Source organism: Sciurus vulgaris (assembly GCF_902686455.1).
Source record: "Sciurus vulgaris genome assembly, contig: HiC_scaffold_139_arrow_ctg1, whole genome shotgun sequence".
In the NCBI taxonomy this organism is placed as follows: Eukaryota; Metazoa; Chordata; class Mammalia; order Rodentia; family Sciuridae; genus Sciurus; species Sciurus vulgaris.
Window position 1 is genome coordinate 154,315 of NW_027632914.1, and position 13,665 is coordinate 167,979.

The following is a 13,665-nucleotide window of genomic DNA, read 5'->3' on the forward strand; positions in this document are numbered from 1 at the left end:
GGTCCTCCGACTCTGTGCATGTGTTCTTCTTAAGCAAAATATATCCTTTTCGAAAGAAACACTGAACTAAATTCTGAAAATTTTTTTTCAATTTTTTTCTTCATAAGGATATTTTAGATAACCAAATCCATGTTCACTTAAATACCTGTGTATTTAGAATACAATTCTCCCCCTTTTATCTAATAATAATTATGCAACTTTTTGGCATTTATATTTGGAAATTAGCTTTAAAATTTAGATAATTTTGCTTAGACACAACATGAAAAGAATATTTTACAAAACTTTCGCATCTGAGAAACATCTTAAAAGTTGACTTATCAATAGTTTACCATGCTGGAATAGGTGGTGATGTTCAGCTGATATTGAGGAATTATCTACTTCACATTAAAAAAATATGAAATATTGGCCCAGATAATTAATCTTATAACAGGGAATGTGAATCTGTTATGAATAGATTATTTCAGGAATTATATTTGGCATTACCAAAGTCAGATGTAAAGGGATCAACCGCATAATGGATACAGGGAATCTTTTTGGGGTGAATTAGAAATAGATTAAGGTGGTGGTCACACATTATGAATGTATTAAATGACATTGAAGTGTTCATTTAAAGTGATTAATTCTGTGTTTTCTGAATTTCATCTTAATAAATGCAAATGATTAATTTTTCCAGAGAATAAAATTTAAATATTTTGATATGTTATCCTTTTATGTTTATTTGAAATTCTTTTTATTTTGCTAAAAAATATTAACCTGTATGCATAGACACAGAAAATGCTACAGTATATGTAGATAAATAATCCAGTAGGTCTCTCTAAGGTTCCAAATGTACATATCTGTATCTTCCTGGGAATAGACCACAGGTTCTGCCCAAGGTTAAAAAATTAGAAATGTTCATCAATAAAGTATCATCCTTTCTAAGATAACTACAGATGTAAATGTTAAAGTTTAATTTGAAGTGAGCAAAACAAACAAATTCACTAGAAGGGATTTTTAAAATGTTTATGAAATTTTGTAACTAAAAGTAACGAAATATGTAGAATTTTTTTCACAAATCCTGTTTCCCTTAGAGTTAATGTAACAGATGGTTCTTTAAATAGGCCTGTCTACATTTGATCAAGTGCAGACTCCTACACAGAGGAATTTCTGTTTAGAGAATAAATTTAGAATGTTATTTGTTCTTCATTGAACTCAGTATAATATATAAAGGCAGTTTAACTAGTTCACATATACACAGAAACTTGTAACTGATTTTGCAGTGATCCCTTGAAGATTGCTTTTTCAGAGGGGTATTGCATTTATTATGAAGTTTAGCATTTATTATGAAGTATGTCAACTTCGTGCTTTTGGTGCAGTTCCCTGCATGTCAAACACATTTTTCCCCAAAAGTTTATTGTTTCACTGAGCAGTATAACACTAGTAAAACAAGAAGAGAAGCACTTGATTATTACAGTTTTATTATTGTAAAGTTTTAAATATTATATATTCTCTTGAAAATTAAAAATAAATAGCACAGATTTTACCCTTTACATACTTTGTAAACATTTTCCAAATTTGATCCTGATGAAGGGCCTGTTGAGACAGAAATTTGTATTGACTTATTATGCAATGTAGGAAATGAGCTAGAAGTTTGTCTAACATCACAAAGCAACTAATTGAGACAATTTGAACTTAACCCACTGTTTGAATATTAAATTCTTTTGTCTTTTTACTACCACACTATTGTGGACACCATGCAATTTTATATTTAAAAAGCAACAAATTAAGAATATATACTATACTGTTCTTTTGCATGCATGTATTTGATAGGCTTATCTTATTACCTATCTATGGAAAAGAGAGAACAAGAAAAGGCATGAATAGAGAAGGAGATAGGAGTATTATTCTGAAAAGCTGATATTCACATATATTTCAACAGAGATAGAGTGCCTCTACAAAAAGATCGAGACAGGTGCATAGAGAGCGGTGTAGTCATTGCATAGCCTTTTAGAATACTGACCCTAGTTTTTAAGCTTTGTATATTTTTTTTCAAGACAAGTATAAATGGAGTCTACTCTTTGTTTCCTTCTGTTGATGACCAAGATTGGTTTAGCTGATCTGTCTGGTAGAGGCATGATTTCTTTCTGCCTGGCCACTTTGTGTAGGTTGCTCCTGAGACTCTGTACCCCTTTCAGATAGAAAAGTGTAGGGTAAATTTATTTTAATATCTTTGGTTGATGTGCTGAAGTTCCAATACTTATAGAATTGATACCACACTGTAGCAAAGTAAGGTTTATTTCTTTAATATTATTCTTAATACCAATTTAAAATTTTATTCTTTAAATTCAATACACGAATTTATTTTAAACAGTTAAAAAAGCTTTTTCTGTACTGTTGACTTTCTTTATGGTTTGGTGAGCAATATATTTGTTCTTTTACAGCCCTATCTGATGCCCAAGGGAATTTTCTTTTAAATGGAAGTTTTGTTGTATGTTAAAAAAAGAAACATACAAGGACCTCTTTTTGAATACAGTGGATCAAACAATTCAATTGAAAGAATTAACAGTACTGATTGACTGGAAGAAGAACTTGTTTTGCAGGTAACTCTTTGGTGCCAGTAAGACTTTTCTTTAATCATATTAGTGAACTATAGTGATTAAGTACTTAGCATTCATGGTTAAACATAGAAATTATGTCTGAAGCATGTATGTGTTATAAATTGATTGTATGTTCCTTTGTCTTTATTGAGGTGCTATGTGTGGGTAATTTATACAATCCTGATGTACGATATTCCTTCCGCGTCCCTGTGGAGGATAGAAGTGACCTGTTCACATGGGATGCACATGGACCACGACAAGACTGTACCAAAATGTGTCAAGGTACCCCGGTTTTGAAGAGATGGTGGTTTAACTGCATGCTGTTATCATTCAGTCCCTTTGAGTCAGGCTGCTATGGAATCCTCCTCATATGACACATAGACAAAAGTGTAGTTATCTTTTCTCCTTACTTTTCCCTCTCTTTGTGTTTCTTACTTAACAGCCCCCACTTAAAACTACCCTTTTCAACTGTTCCTGGTACATTGTCACATTCTTATTCGCATTCTCTTTCTCTCTCTCTCTCTTGCTTATTTTTTTTTTTGCAGTTGCATTTTCTCTAACTTACTTACATCCCTCTTCCTAGTGAAATACCTACCTTCTCATCCACTCTCCTCCACACACTTTTTCTTAGCAACCTGTCTCCCTCTTTTTGTGTTGAGATTTCAAACATTCTGTCATTCTTTCATTTCCCTTCCCTGGTTATGTACTGGTGGCTTGAATGACTGAAAGGAGCAGAGAAGAAATAGAAGAGAAATTTATAGTTGGGACAGCAAATGGGAAGACTAGAGTCTTTGTGTAGTGCATAATTATGGATGCTTAGTTGTGCAATACATGTTCAATGAAGGACATTTATTGAGCGGTTGCTTTGTTTTAGGTTATTAATGAGACCCCAGTTATGCATTCAGGTTTTAAAGTCTAGTGGATGCAACAGAAGCATGAGTAGAAATCATAATGTTAAATAGTAGTATAATAGTAATAAAATGGTACATGCAATACCTTTTCTCTGTGTGTATCAGAGATGATCAGAGAAAGAAGGTATGAGTAGACTGAAGCTGAGGTATAGAGAAGATGTATGGAATGGAGAAGTCGTTTTCATGGAGAATAGAGAGAAAGCTTAAGAATAGGGGAAAACAGTAGTCAGAGGAAAGGAATCCTAGAGCAGTATGGAGGTGACCTGTGGGAGGAAGCAGGTGACGAGAGGCAGTGGCCACAGATGATAAGAATGTGGGGGACAATCTATTTAACCGATGTGACCAGGTTCCACAGGTACTGTGCTGCTGCATTCAGGAAGAGGCCCACCTGTGGTCCTGTTGCTTTGGGACAGTGATGCACAGAGTGATTGCATGGGAACAGGCATTCCTGAAACTGCTTGGGCAGTGTCTCTGAGAAGGGCTGTGGTAGTGGGTGACTACCAGGTCAGCTGGAATAAATGTTAAAGTAGAACCAGGGACTTTGGTAATGCAGAAGGAAGAACTAACTTGGTAGAAAGGCCCTGGGTGTACTTTATTGAAGAGTCTTGGAATTTGGGGAGCATGGGGACCTAGGGGGACAAAGCCAAGCAACAGGTGAATGAAGGCACATTCTTAAGTGCAGTGTACACACCAAATAAATAATAATATGATTCTTGGAGTTTGTGAAATATATAGTGAGAAGTGGTAGGGGTGTCCAGACCAGGAGAGTCCCCTTGAAGAATCACGTGCAAGAGAAAAGAACTATTAATTCTTTTCCCACACAGTACACTGTTGAGTGTATTCCTTTTTTGTACCCTTTTGGTTTCTCTCAAGATGCATTTTCTCAGTTTTGTTTTCTTGTTTTTCTTTCTGCATATTGAAAGTTATCAGTCCTCAAGATTTTTGTCAGTATTACACATTTTCTTAGTATTGCAAGCCTATTTGATAGCTTTAACTTTCTTTCATTTTTTCATCTTTGTCCATGACCCTCATTTTTCTTGCACTGATTTGTTTGTGTTGCTTTTTGGGCTTGTTATGTGACCATCACCTCAGATGTCCCTCATTTATTATCCTGGCAATTCCCTTCAACTTTCTCTTAGGCTGGATTCCTTGTTTTCTGTTTTATGAGTTCCTCTTTCTGTTTTCCTTCCCTCATTAGGTGGACATGCTCCTCAGTAATTTACTGAGAAGGAAAGGAAACTTTAGAGGTTTCCATCCATGCAAGTTGTTTCATTCCATTCTCATTCTTGCCAAATACTTTCATACAAATTCTAAAATATGTGATTTTCCTTTAGAATTTGGAAAGTCTTGTTTTATGACTGTTTCCTCAGCTTATTTTTTAATTTTCTGTGCTTGTATGTGGCATTTTCTGTTCTGGAAATTTTGTGGATCCCTTCATGCTAATATCTGATGTTTCATTTCATTTTATTTTTCTTTATTTTCCTAAGGAATTAGGTTGTCATTTCAACTTGGAAACACTGATTCTTTGTCTTGAGAAATTTAGTTGCAGTCATTATTTTTTTATTTTTATTTTTATTTTTTTGCAGTTCTGGGTATTGAACGGGCCTTGTACTTGGGAGGCAAGTAGTCTACCAACTGAGCCATATCCCCAGCCCCATTACTGTTTTTGATAATTTCCTCTCACTCATTTTTCTCTTATGTTTCTGAAGTTTTATTGTTTGAGTATTCAACCTCTTAAACTAAGCACTTAATTTCTCATTTATTCTCTCCATTTCACTGTTTTCATGTTTCTTCTCATAATGTCTTGCTTTTATTTCATGGGTACAATATCTTCTATTAGGCTCTGAGTGTAAGTGTAGTCTTGAGTTTTCGTCTGCTCTGATATTCTAGTTTCATCCTAGTCCTATTTTGTTTTTATTCTTTTGTCCTCTTTTGTTAGTAGCTTTCCAGAATTTCCAAAGAACACTTGTTGATTGTTCATATTTAGGAAGGACTAAGATGCTGGTTGGAAGTTCTTTGTGGGGCAGATGAGTCAACCAGAGGCTTTGTTCTAGGGTAGCTGGATTGTTGAGTGGCCCTTTTGTTTGTCAATGGGGTGAAGAACCAAATGTCCTTGTCAGTTGATCCTTTTTCTTAGTTAAATGGTCACCCAAGAGAGGAATTCCCTCATCTTCTGACAGTCGTGATGGGGGGAAACAACAAATGTCATCTTTGGGTCACAGCAGGTGGTGGTCAGGCTGGAATCTGTTCTTTCATTATGGAAACTCACTTCATCACCCCATTTCAATCTGCTGTGCTATGGCTTCCCTGCATTATGTCCCATTCCTTCAAGTTCTCTCCTAGAGTTATGCTGTCCACCTGTGGCTAGTCCATGTGCTGTAAGTGTGATGTAGTCACTGGATTTGGAAACTTAATATGAAAAAAAGAATGCAAACATATTATGGATAATTTTTACATTGGTGCCACATTAAAGTGGTTCTATTCCAGATAATTGGGTTAAATACAAATGCTATTAAAATTAATATCACCTGTTACTATTTTTTAATGTGACCACTAGAAATGCCAAGGAACTCAGGTGGCTTACTTTCTGCTGCTCTTGGGTAGAAGGGTTGTTGACTTAACTGTTCTTCATAAATACCTTTCAATCAAGTCTCCATTTTTTAGATCTACCTCTCACAACATTCACCTCTTCAGACAAACCTGGTGTCTTTTGATTCCTGAACTTCTCTTGGATTTTGTGGCACGAATTTTGTTTTTTAATTCACTCTCCACCTTCACAGGTTTAGGGTTCATCTTCCTTGACTGTCAAAAGTCCATTCCAGGACTGGGGCTGGGGCTGGGGTTCAGTGGCAGAGCACTTGCCTAGCACATGTGGGGCACTGGGTTCTATCCTTAGCACCACATAAAAATAAACAAATAAAGGCATTCTGTTCATCTACAAGTACAAAAAAATTTAAAAATACATATTCCAATCTGCTTTTCATATTAATAATTCTCTTGCTTACTGTGTTTCCTTTTATACCTGTTCTTTTAGACATATGCCTTTTCAAAAAATTTTTATTTTAAAGGGTCTTTAGGAAAGATCAGAGATAGTCAACTGATAGTACATAGTTGAGCTTTATAAACAGAAATTTGGTCATGTCACAGACTGCTTAAGCTCTTCACTGTCTCTTCATTGCAGAAAATGTAAATTTAGACTATTCTGACTGCTTATAACCATTTCTCTGAGTTTACTTTTGCTGTTATGCTGCACGCACCCAGTTGTCAAATCTCAGTGACTTAGAACAAAAGTTTATTGACTGCCCATATCATGCTTTGCTGCTAATTTGTTAGGGCTCTACTCTAACTTGTTATCTGTATCATATCATTTTTAAAAAAATTGATGGACTTTACTTTTTAGAGCATCTTTAGGTTTACTGAAAAACCTTGAATGGAAAGTACAGAAATGCTGGATATTCTGCCTTCTTCCTTCCCTCTATGTTTCCCCATGCCCATCCCTTACCCACTTCCTCTCTTATCATCTTGCATTAGTTTGGCATATGTGTGTAATTGATGAGCCAATTTTTATGCATTATTATCAACTAAAGTCTATAGTTTGTATTAGGATTCACTCTTTCTGTTGTATATGTTTACGGAGATGTTATCACCCAGAGAAGTTTCCCTGTCCTGAGAATCCCGTGTGCTCACCTTCTCATCCTGCCTCCCTCCCCTGCAATCTGTGACACCACTGATCTTTTTATTGTCTTTTATTTATTTTTTTTAAATCACTGTTCCAGGAGTTGTGGAGGAGGGTAAAGGTCTAGAGAATCTTATTGTGTAAACAACTTTGGCCACCACCTTGCTGACAGAGAATGTCAAGAGCTTCCTGGAATGATTCTAGAGAACTCCAGTGAATTTTCCTGTCCCATTTGAGCTGCTAGTGAGTGGAGTGAGGTAACATTAAAAACATGAGGCTTAGAACCGTTATAATATTGTGTTAGGAAACTGCATCAAAGACTTTATAAAATTCACACAAATTTAACTTTATCATTTAAAAATAATTTTTTATAAAGGCAGTAGAAGTTTTCAAAATGGCTATCCTTAATCTATTTATAGTTATAAAGTTAGCAATAACATTTGCTAATGTTTATAACTATTTTTATAAGTGCAGTGACCTGGAATATAACCTTCTAAGGTTAGTTTTGTATCTTTGCTCCTAGGACCAGTGGATGTTTCAGTGACACTTGGGCCACAGAAGTGAGGGGTTGCAGTTTTGCCAGTGACCATCTGTAAAGAATTGGGGTTATAATACACTTAGGAATGGTCTTACTGCTCTAATTTATCAAGCAAATTGATCATTGCAACATTTTGTAATGCATCATGTTGACTTCTTACAGTGTCTTGTTACATATGGAAAAGGATCAAAGCAGCGGCAAGTTTGTTGTCAACTGAATGAAGATCACTTGAGTGATGGCTTCTGTAATCCAAGTACCAAACCTGAATCTCTAAGACCATGTGAGCTTCATGCATGTGCTGCTTGGAAAGTAGAATCATGGAGGTCTGTGAGTATATTTAAAATTTTGACATTACTGCTGTGGTAAATATTTTAGCTTTGCTTTTGGACTCAGTTACCCAAAGACTGTAAATCTCATGTTTTATCATATTTCATCAAACTATAAATATTTTCAAGTTCTGTGTTTATATTGGTATCTTTACTATATTTAGAATAGGCATTGTTTAGAAGTTCTGCCGACCAGGCAGCTGGAAATCTGCAAGATGAGCAGTGATCAGACTAGATGAGTGTGGGTAGCGTATTGTCCTGTGAAGATTGCCAGAGCTGATGGAAACCTTTTCACCTCTCCCTTCTTTATCTCTTTGAAATATACTTAATGTATTAAGTGAGATACACCAGGTAGAGTTTGAAAGTATATTGTTTCTATAATTGTATTGACTTTGCCTCCAAAATATCAGGCATTTACTGATAATTTTACATGATAATTTTTAAAGCTATATTAATAATATACATTTCATTGACTTTAGTATTTAGTAATGTCTACATATTTAAATAAGTAGGCATGTTGATTGAATTTATTAATTTTAGATTTTTGAATGTGGCATAAAGGGTTGTACAAAAGATGTACTTAAAGCGTATTATTACCTATATATTTGTTAAGAAAATTGAAGTTTATGTAATTTTTTAAAAGCAATTTTTTTGATATCTTTTTATCATTATCTTTCAGTGCACAGCTACCTGCAGACTTGGGTATCAGATAAGTGCTGTTAAATGTGTCAGTGAGCTCGTTAGTGTAGTATTAGATGACAGAGAATGTCAAGGGGCCATCGCCCAGGTGATAGGCAGGTAAAGGAAACCTCTTTGTGGATTATAAACAAAACTATCTATTATTTAACAAGAGGATTACTAATGTGTTCAAATTATTTTATATGTACTTTTCCCACTTAAACCTCTATGCCTTAAAAATATGTGCATGAGATAGAATTTATCATTCTTGGTTTTGCCAGTCTTACAGCTTTATTATGAAATAGTTTACCTTTTATCTGCCATTGGTTCATTTATTTAACTTGTGTATTCCTATTCTTTGAACTGTGCATGTATGACAACATCTATTATTATGAATATTATGGAATCTTAAAGTGTGTTGTGCTTTTTAAAGGTGGAGTTCTGTATTCCTTCAGAATGTTTCAGCCTAGTGGTATTTTTGAAGGAGGGCTCTTTCCCTTTTCAGTTATCAGATGCAATGATCCAAACATTGATATTCAGTCTTACTATCCACTGCTAGCACTTGACAGTACTTTGAACATTTGAAAATAAAATTCTTACATCATCACTTTTTAAATTGGTGTGCAGCTATTCTTGAAGAAGATATGTGACAGAGGCAAAGAAATATCAGACTTAATTAAAATGTGGTTGATTAATTAAATGATGTTCTTCAAGATTGGTTTTTCTTTTGAATAGGACTGTATAGTTACTCCCTGCCCATATATCCCTAATATTGGGGCTACTTCCTTACCAGCTGTTCCCATGGGAAAAGCAGCACAGTGGAGACATGGTTCTTGGACCCCAGTAAGAGAATTTATTGAAGAGATGCAGTATTTCTTATGGGGGCCTTTAGATATCAGCAGAATGTTTGGGACAGATTTGCTTAAGTTAATGTATGTATTCATTCCAAGTATTTTGATGGGATGGACCAAGTATAGGGCTTAGAATTAGGTCACTTAATGGCTAAATCATGCTCTGTCTTTCCACAGCCTGTGTTTATGTGCAAGAAATTTGAATCTTTTGTAGATTTTCTAATTACAAAATGAGGATAATGATACTTATGTCCTAGGTTGTTATAAGGTACAGATGTGACATCAGGCATTTATCAACTTTTACTTAAACTATGGACATTTTCATGTTGCTTTTCTGAACTAATAAAAGCTTTAACGTATTTATAATATATAATTTGCTTTAGTCTTAAATATTCATTAAGTCTTTTAAGATTAATATTAATGATATATTAAAATTATCTTATGTAGTATCTTTAATTTTTTCATATAACTAAGCATTATTCCAAAACATTATATTAATTCATATTTTTATGTCTGTTTGTGAAATTTGTGATCTAAATTGGGTTATTTTCTGCCCCATCTATATTTGACTGAGAAATGAAGCCAGGTGATATTATTCCTAATTTATGTTTTCTCAGGAAACTTGATGTTTTATGAATGTGAGCAACATCTGTGGTTAAGGGAATTGGGAGAGGTACTATCTAACCTTTCGATGTTATTTTATTTTTTAAGTGCTCTGTGTCTTATGGAAGAGTTAATCAAGACTGATCCATAAGCTATCCTGATGCTCCTGATGGAATAGCAGGTGAATCACAGTGTGCACACTTGTCTAGACCTGCTGAAACATCTGTGTTTGCTTTAGCCCTTGTGGAGAATGGCAAGCAGGAAGTTGGTCACCTGTAAGTATCCTTATGAGAAAATAGGAAGTGAAATGTTTAAATATAATATATGGTATTTTATATAATATCAATGTAGTATATTACATTGTAAATATTGGCTAAATTTCTGGTCAGTGTTCAGCATCCTGTGGCCATGGAAAAACAACTCAACAAGTTTTATGCATCAACCACCAGCAGCCAATTGATGAGAATTACTGTGCTCTGAAATTCGCCCTTTGGTAGAACAAGAATGTAACCTGCCGCCTGCCCACCCAGGTACAGCCACTTTCCTAGTTCTTCCAAACAGCCAAGCCAGTTCCCAGGCAGACATTTCCATTAACTCACAAACCAAAGATAATCAAAATCAGGTGGTCCATCTGTCATTCAGAGGAAACCAATGGAGAACGGGATCATGGGGATCAATAAGCTGTTCTTTATTGAGTTATATTAATTCTATCATTTTGTTATGTTTCTGTCACTTTTTAATTTCCTTTAGCAGATCTGTAAATAATGACATCAATTGCTTTTTTTTTTTTTGACATCAATTGCTTTTAATGCTAAATTTAACTGAAGATGGATAGTTTAAATCTTAAATGGATTAAGCATTTTTGATGTAGACTACAACTCCCCTGAGTTCTTACTGAATTGCAGAACAATATGATATTTGATTACAAAGGAATGCACTTAAAAACAATCTGATTAGGGTGCATTGTGATAAAAACAAGAGAAAACCCTTTAAGAAGTAATACTACAAATGTTTATAAAAAAATTACTGTGATAGAAATGGAATAGAGTAAAATTGAGTAAACTACCAAAGTTCATATTTTACATGATAATAATGATACAAATTAAAGAAAAATACAAAGGTAAAATTAGGTAACTTAACACTGTGTTTTGTTTTTTATATCTTCCCAGTTAGTCCCAAAACTTTAATTCCTTTTTACTTTAACATTTAGGATGAGGGTGAAAGATTACATCCTTATGCATGCTTAAAATACTTTTCATCAACAAATTTTAATGATGCCCTCAGTAAAACTTAAGTGTTTTGTCAGATTTTCATGCTTCAGTTTGCTTAGGGTTGAGTGAGGGAGTGATTTCTTTTTTTTTTCACCATGCAAATTCACACTGTGGAATCCGCAGTTTGTGTGTGTTTCTGTGCTTTATCGTGGCCAGTGTTCTCACAGCTGTGCTGGAGGTCTTCAGCGTAGGGTCGTGATCTGCCAGGATGATAATGGACAGAGTGCAAGTTACTGTGATGCACCCTAAAACCCCCGGAGTCAAAGCACTGTGATTCAGCCTTGTCCATGCTGGAGCTATGGAAGCTGGGGAGAAGTAAGTCATAATATTCCCTAAATTTATGGCGATGTTTACATCTCTGAAGACCTAAAGTAAAGTGCTTTCATGACATTGAACTAATCTTACTTCACTATCCTGTACTGATGGATAATTTTACTTCACTGTATATGGAAAGAGGGTTTTTTTCTTAATTGAGATATCAAAACCCTATTCTTTTTTAATAGGTGTTCTCTTATGGTATAAGTTACTCAACTCATGATAAAAAGCATGTAGTCCAGATTATGAATAAAACCTGGTATGCTACCCAGTATGTCTGCAAATTACTACTTTCTAAAATTAGTACACTATTATTCAAGTTTCTTAGAAAATTGGATTGATATAAACACAGAAAGCAAGTTTGATATGAAGACCATATTTTATTCCTATTGTTTAGTCATTCATTTGATGAATCTTCTCCTTCAGGTTAGATAGTTGTCAGTCATTAAGGCTTTTTCATCAAGCTCTGGCACTCTTAGGCACTGTAAATGCAAAGATAATTTCTAAAATGATCACTTTGAATATTAATCCCAACCATATTTTGGATGGGAAAGAATAGGAAGCAATGCTATATGTTCATTTTGGACGAATTAAATAAATCAACTTATTTAATTACTCAAATAGTTTTGCTTAATTATTTTTATTACATAATTTTCTTCATAGGAAATTCATTGGAAATCATTGATTACAGGCATACTTTTGGCCAAGTGCTAATAAATATCAAGTAAATTGTAATATACACATTACTATTTTCCACAATTCAACTAACCTTATTATTTCTGAATGCAGGTATGTTCATTTTCAAAATTGAAATCATAAGAGAAATATAAACAAATAAGAACATTTATCATTTTGGTATATTTCCTGCTAGATTTTTGCTCTGTGTAGGTTACAGAAACAGATTTATATTATACATGCTGCTTTGCTGTCTGTGGTTTTCATATAAAATGTATTGTGTGTCTATCTATGTGTATAAAATTTGACCTGTCTTATTAGCTCTCATGGCTACATAATAATTCATTGATTAAAATCCATACGTTATTTAATTGATCTTCTTTACTTAGGTAAATCAGTTTTATTTCTGGCTTAACAAATAGTATTTTTATAGACTTAATACCTTACTGAAATATTTTCCTACTAAGTCTCAAAAAATGTCAGTTTTTCTAATAACCATGAAATTAAAACATTTTTATTGAGGGATAAATATTGACAATTAGAAATAATAAACTTGAAGCTCTAGCATTACTAATTAAACAATGAATAAAGCAATATAGTAATCTCTTGAAAGTCACATAGATTTGATATTTCCTCTTCCTATTTTTAGTGTACACAAATATGTAGAGGAGGAATAAAATCAAGATTTGTAAAATGTCAGTTTTCTGATGGTCAGCTGTCACCAGAGCACAACTGTGAAATCCTAAACAAACCACCTAGTGTGATACAATTTCATAGCCTGCTTGCCTTGATGATGTATCACGGCATTGGGTGGGGACCATGGAAATCGGTACGATAGTATTCTCAATCTTATCTTTTTGTTTTCTTTTACTGTGTGCCTTTGACTTTAATTTCCTTTCTTTATAAATCATAAAATCAAGAGCTTCCTGGAATGATTCTAGAGAACTGCAATGAATTTTTCTGTCCCATTTGGGCTGTTAGTGAGTGGAGTGAGGTAACATTAAAAACATTGAGGCTATTTCTTCTGATTTTTTTTTAAAAGCAGACCATTGGCCTTCTTGGCTTGTATTATTAAATTTGATAGTTGGAAGAAGGATTAATTCAATTTCAAGTTCTATAATATTTAATAATTTTATAAGTATTTATTTTTATATGTGAATTTTGACCCATAGCACTATTCCTGTGAAAATATTTTTCTTCATCCCTTCTTTTGTTTGCCCCCACCATTTACATTTGTATATAATG

General features: G+C 34.0%; 1 protein-coding gene across 1 annotated transcript; it reads left to right on the forward strand.

The window, feature by feature from the left end:
• Positions 1-2,715: 2,715 nt before the first annotated feature.
• LOC306652199 (A disintegrin and metalloproteinase with thrombospondin motifs 20-like) lies at positions 2,716-13,062 on the forward strand. The gene is made up of 7 exons (XM_079125209.1): positions 2,716-2,858; positions 7,886-8,028; positions 8,707-8,825; positions 9,499-9,548; positions 10,268-10,434; positions 11,587-11,745; positions 12,409-13,062. Exons 1-5 carry the CDS (start codon positions 2,849-2,851, stop codon positions 10,291-10,293), a joined length of 348 nt encoding a protein of 115 aa, XP_078981335.1. The 5' UTR covers positions 2,716-2,848; the 3' UTR covers positions 10,294-10,434; positions 11,587-11,745; positions 12,409-13,062.
• The last annotated feature ends 603 nt before the right edge of the window (positions 13,063-13,665 follow it).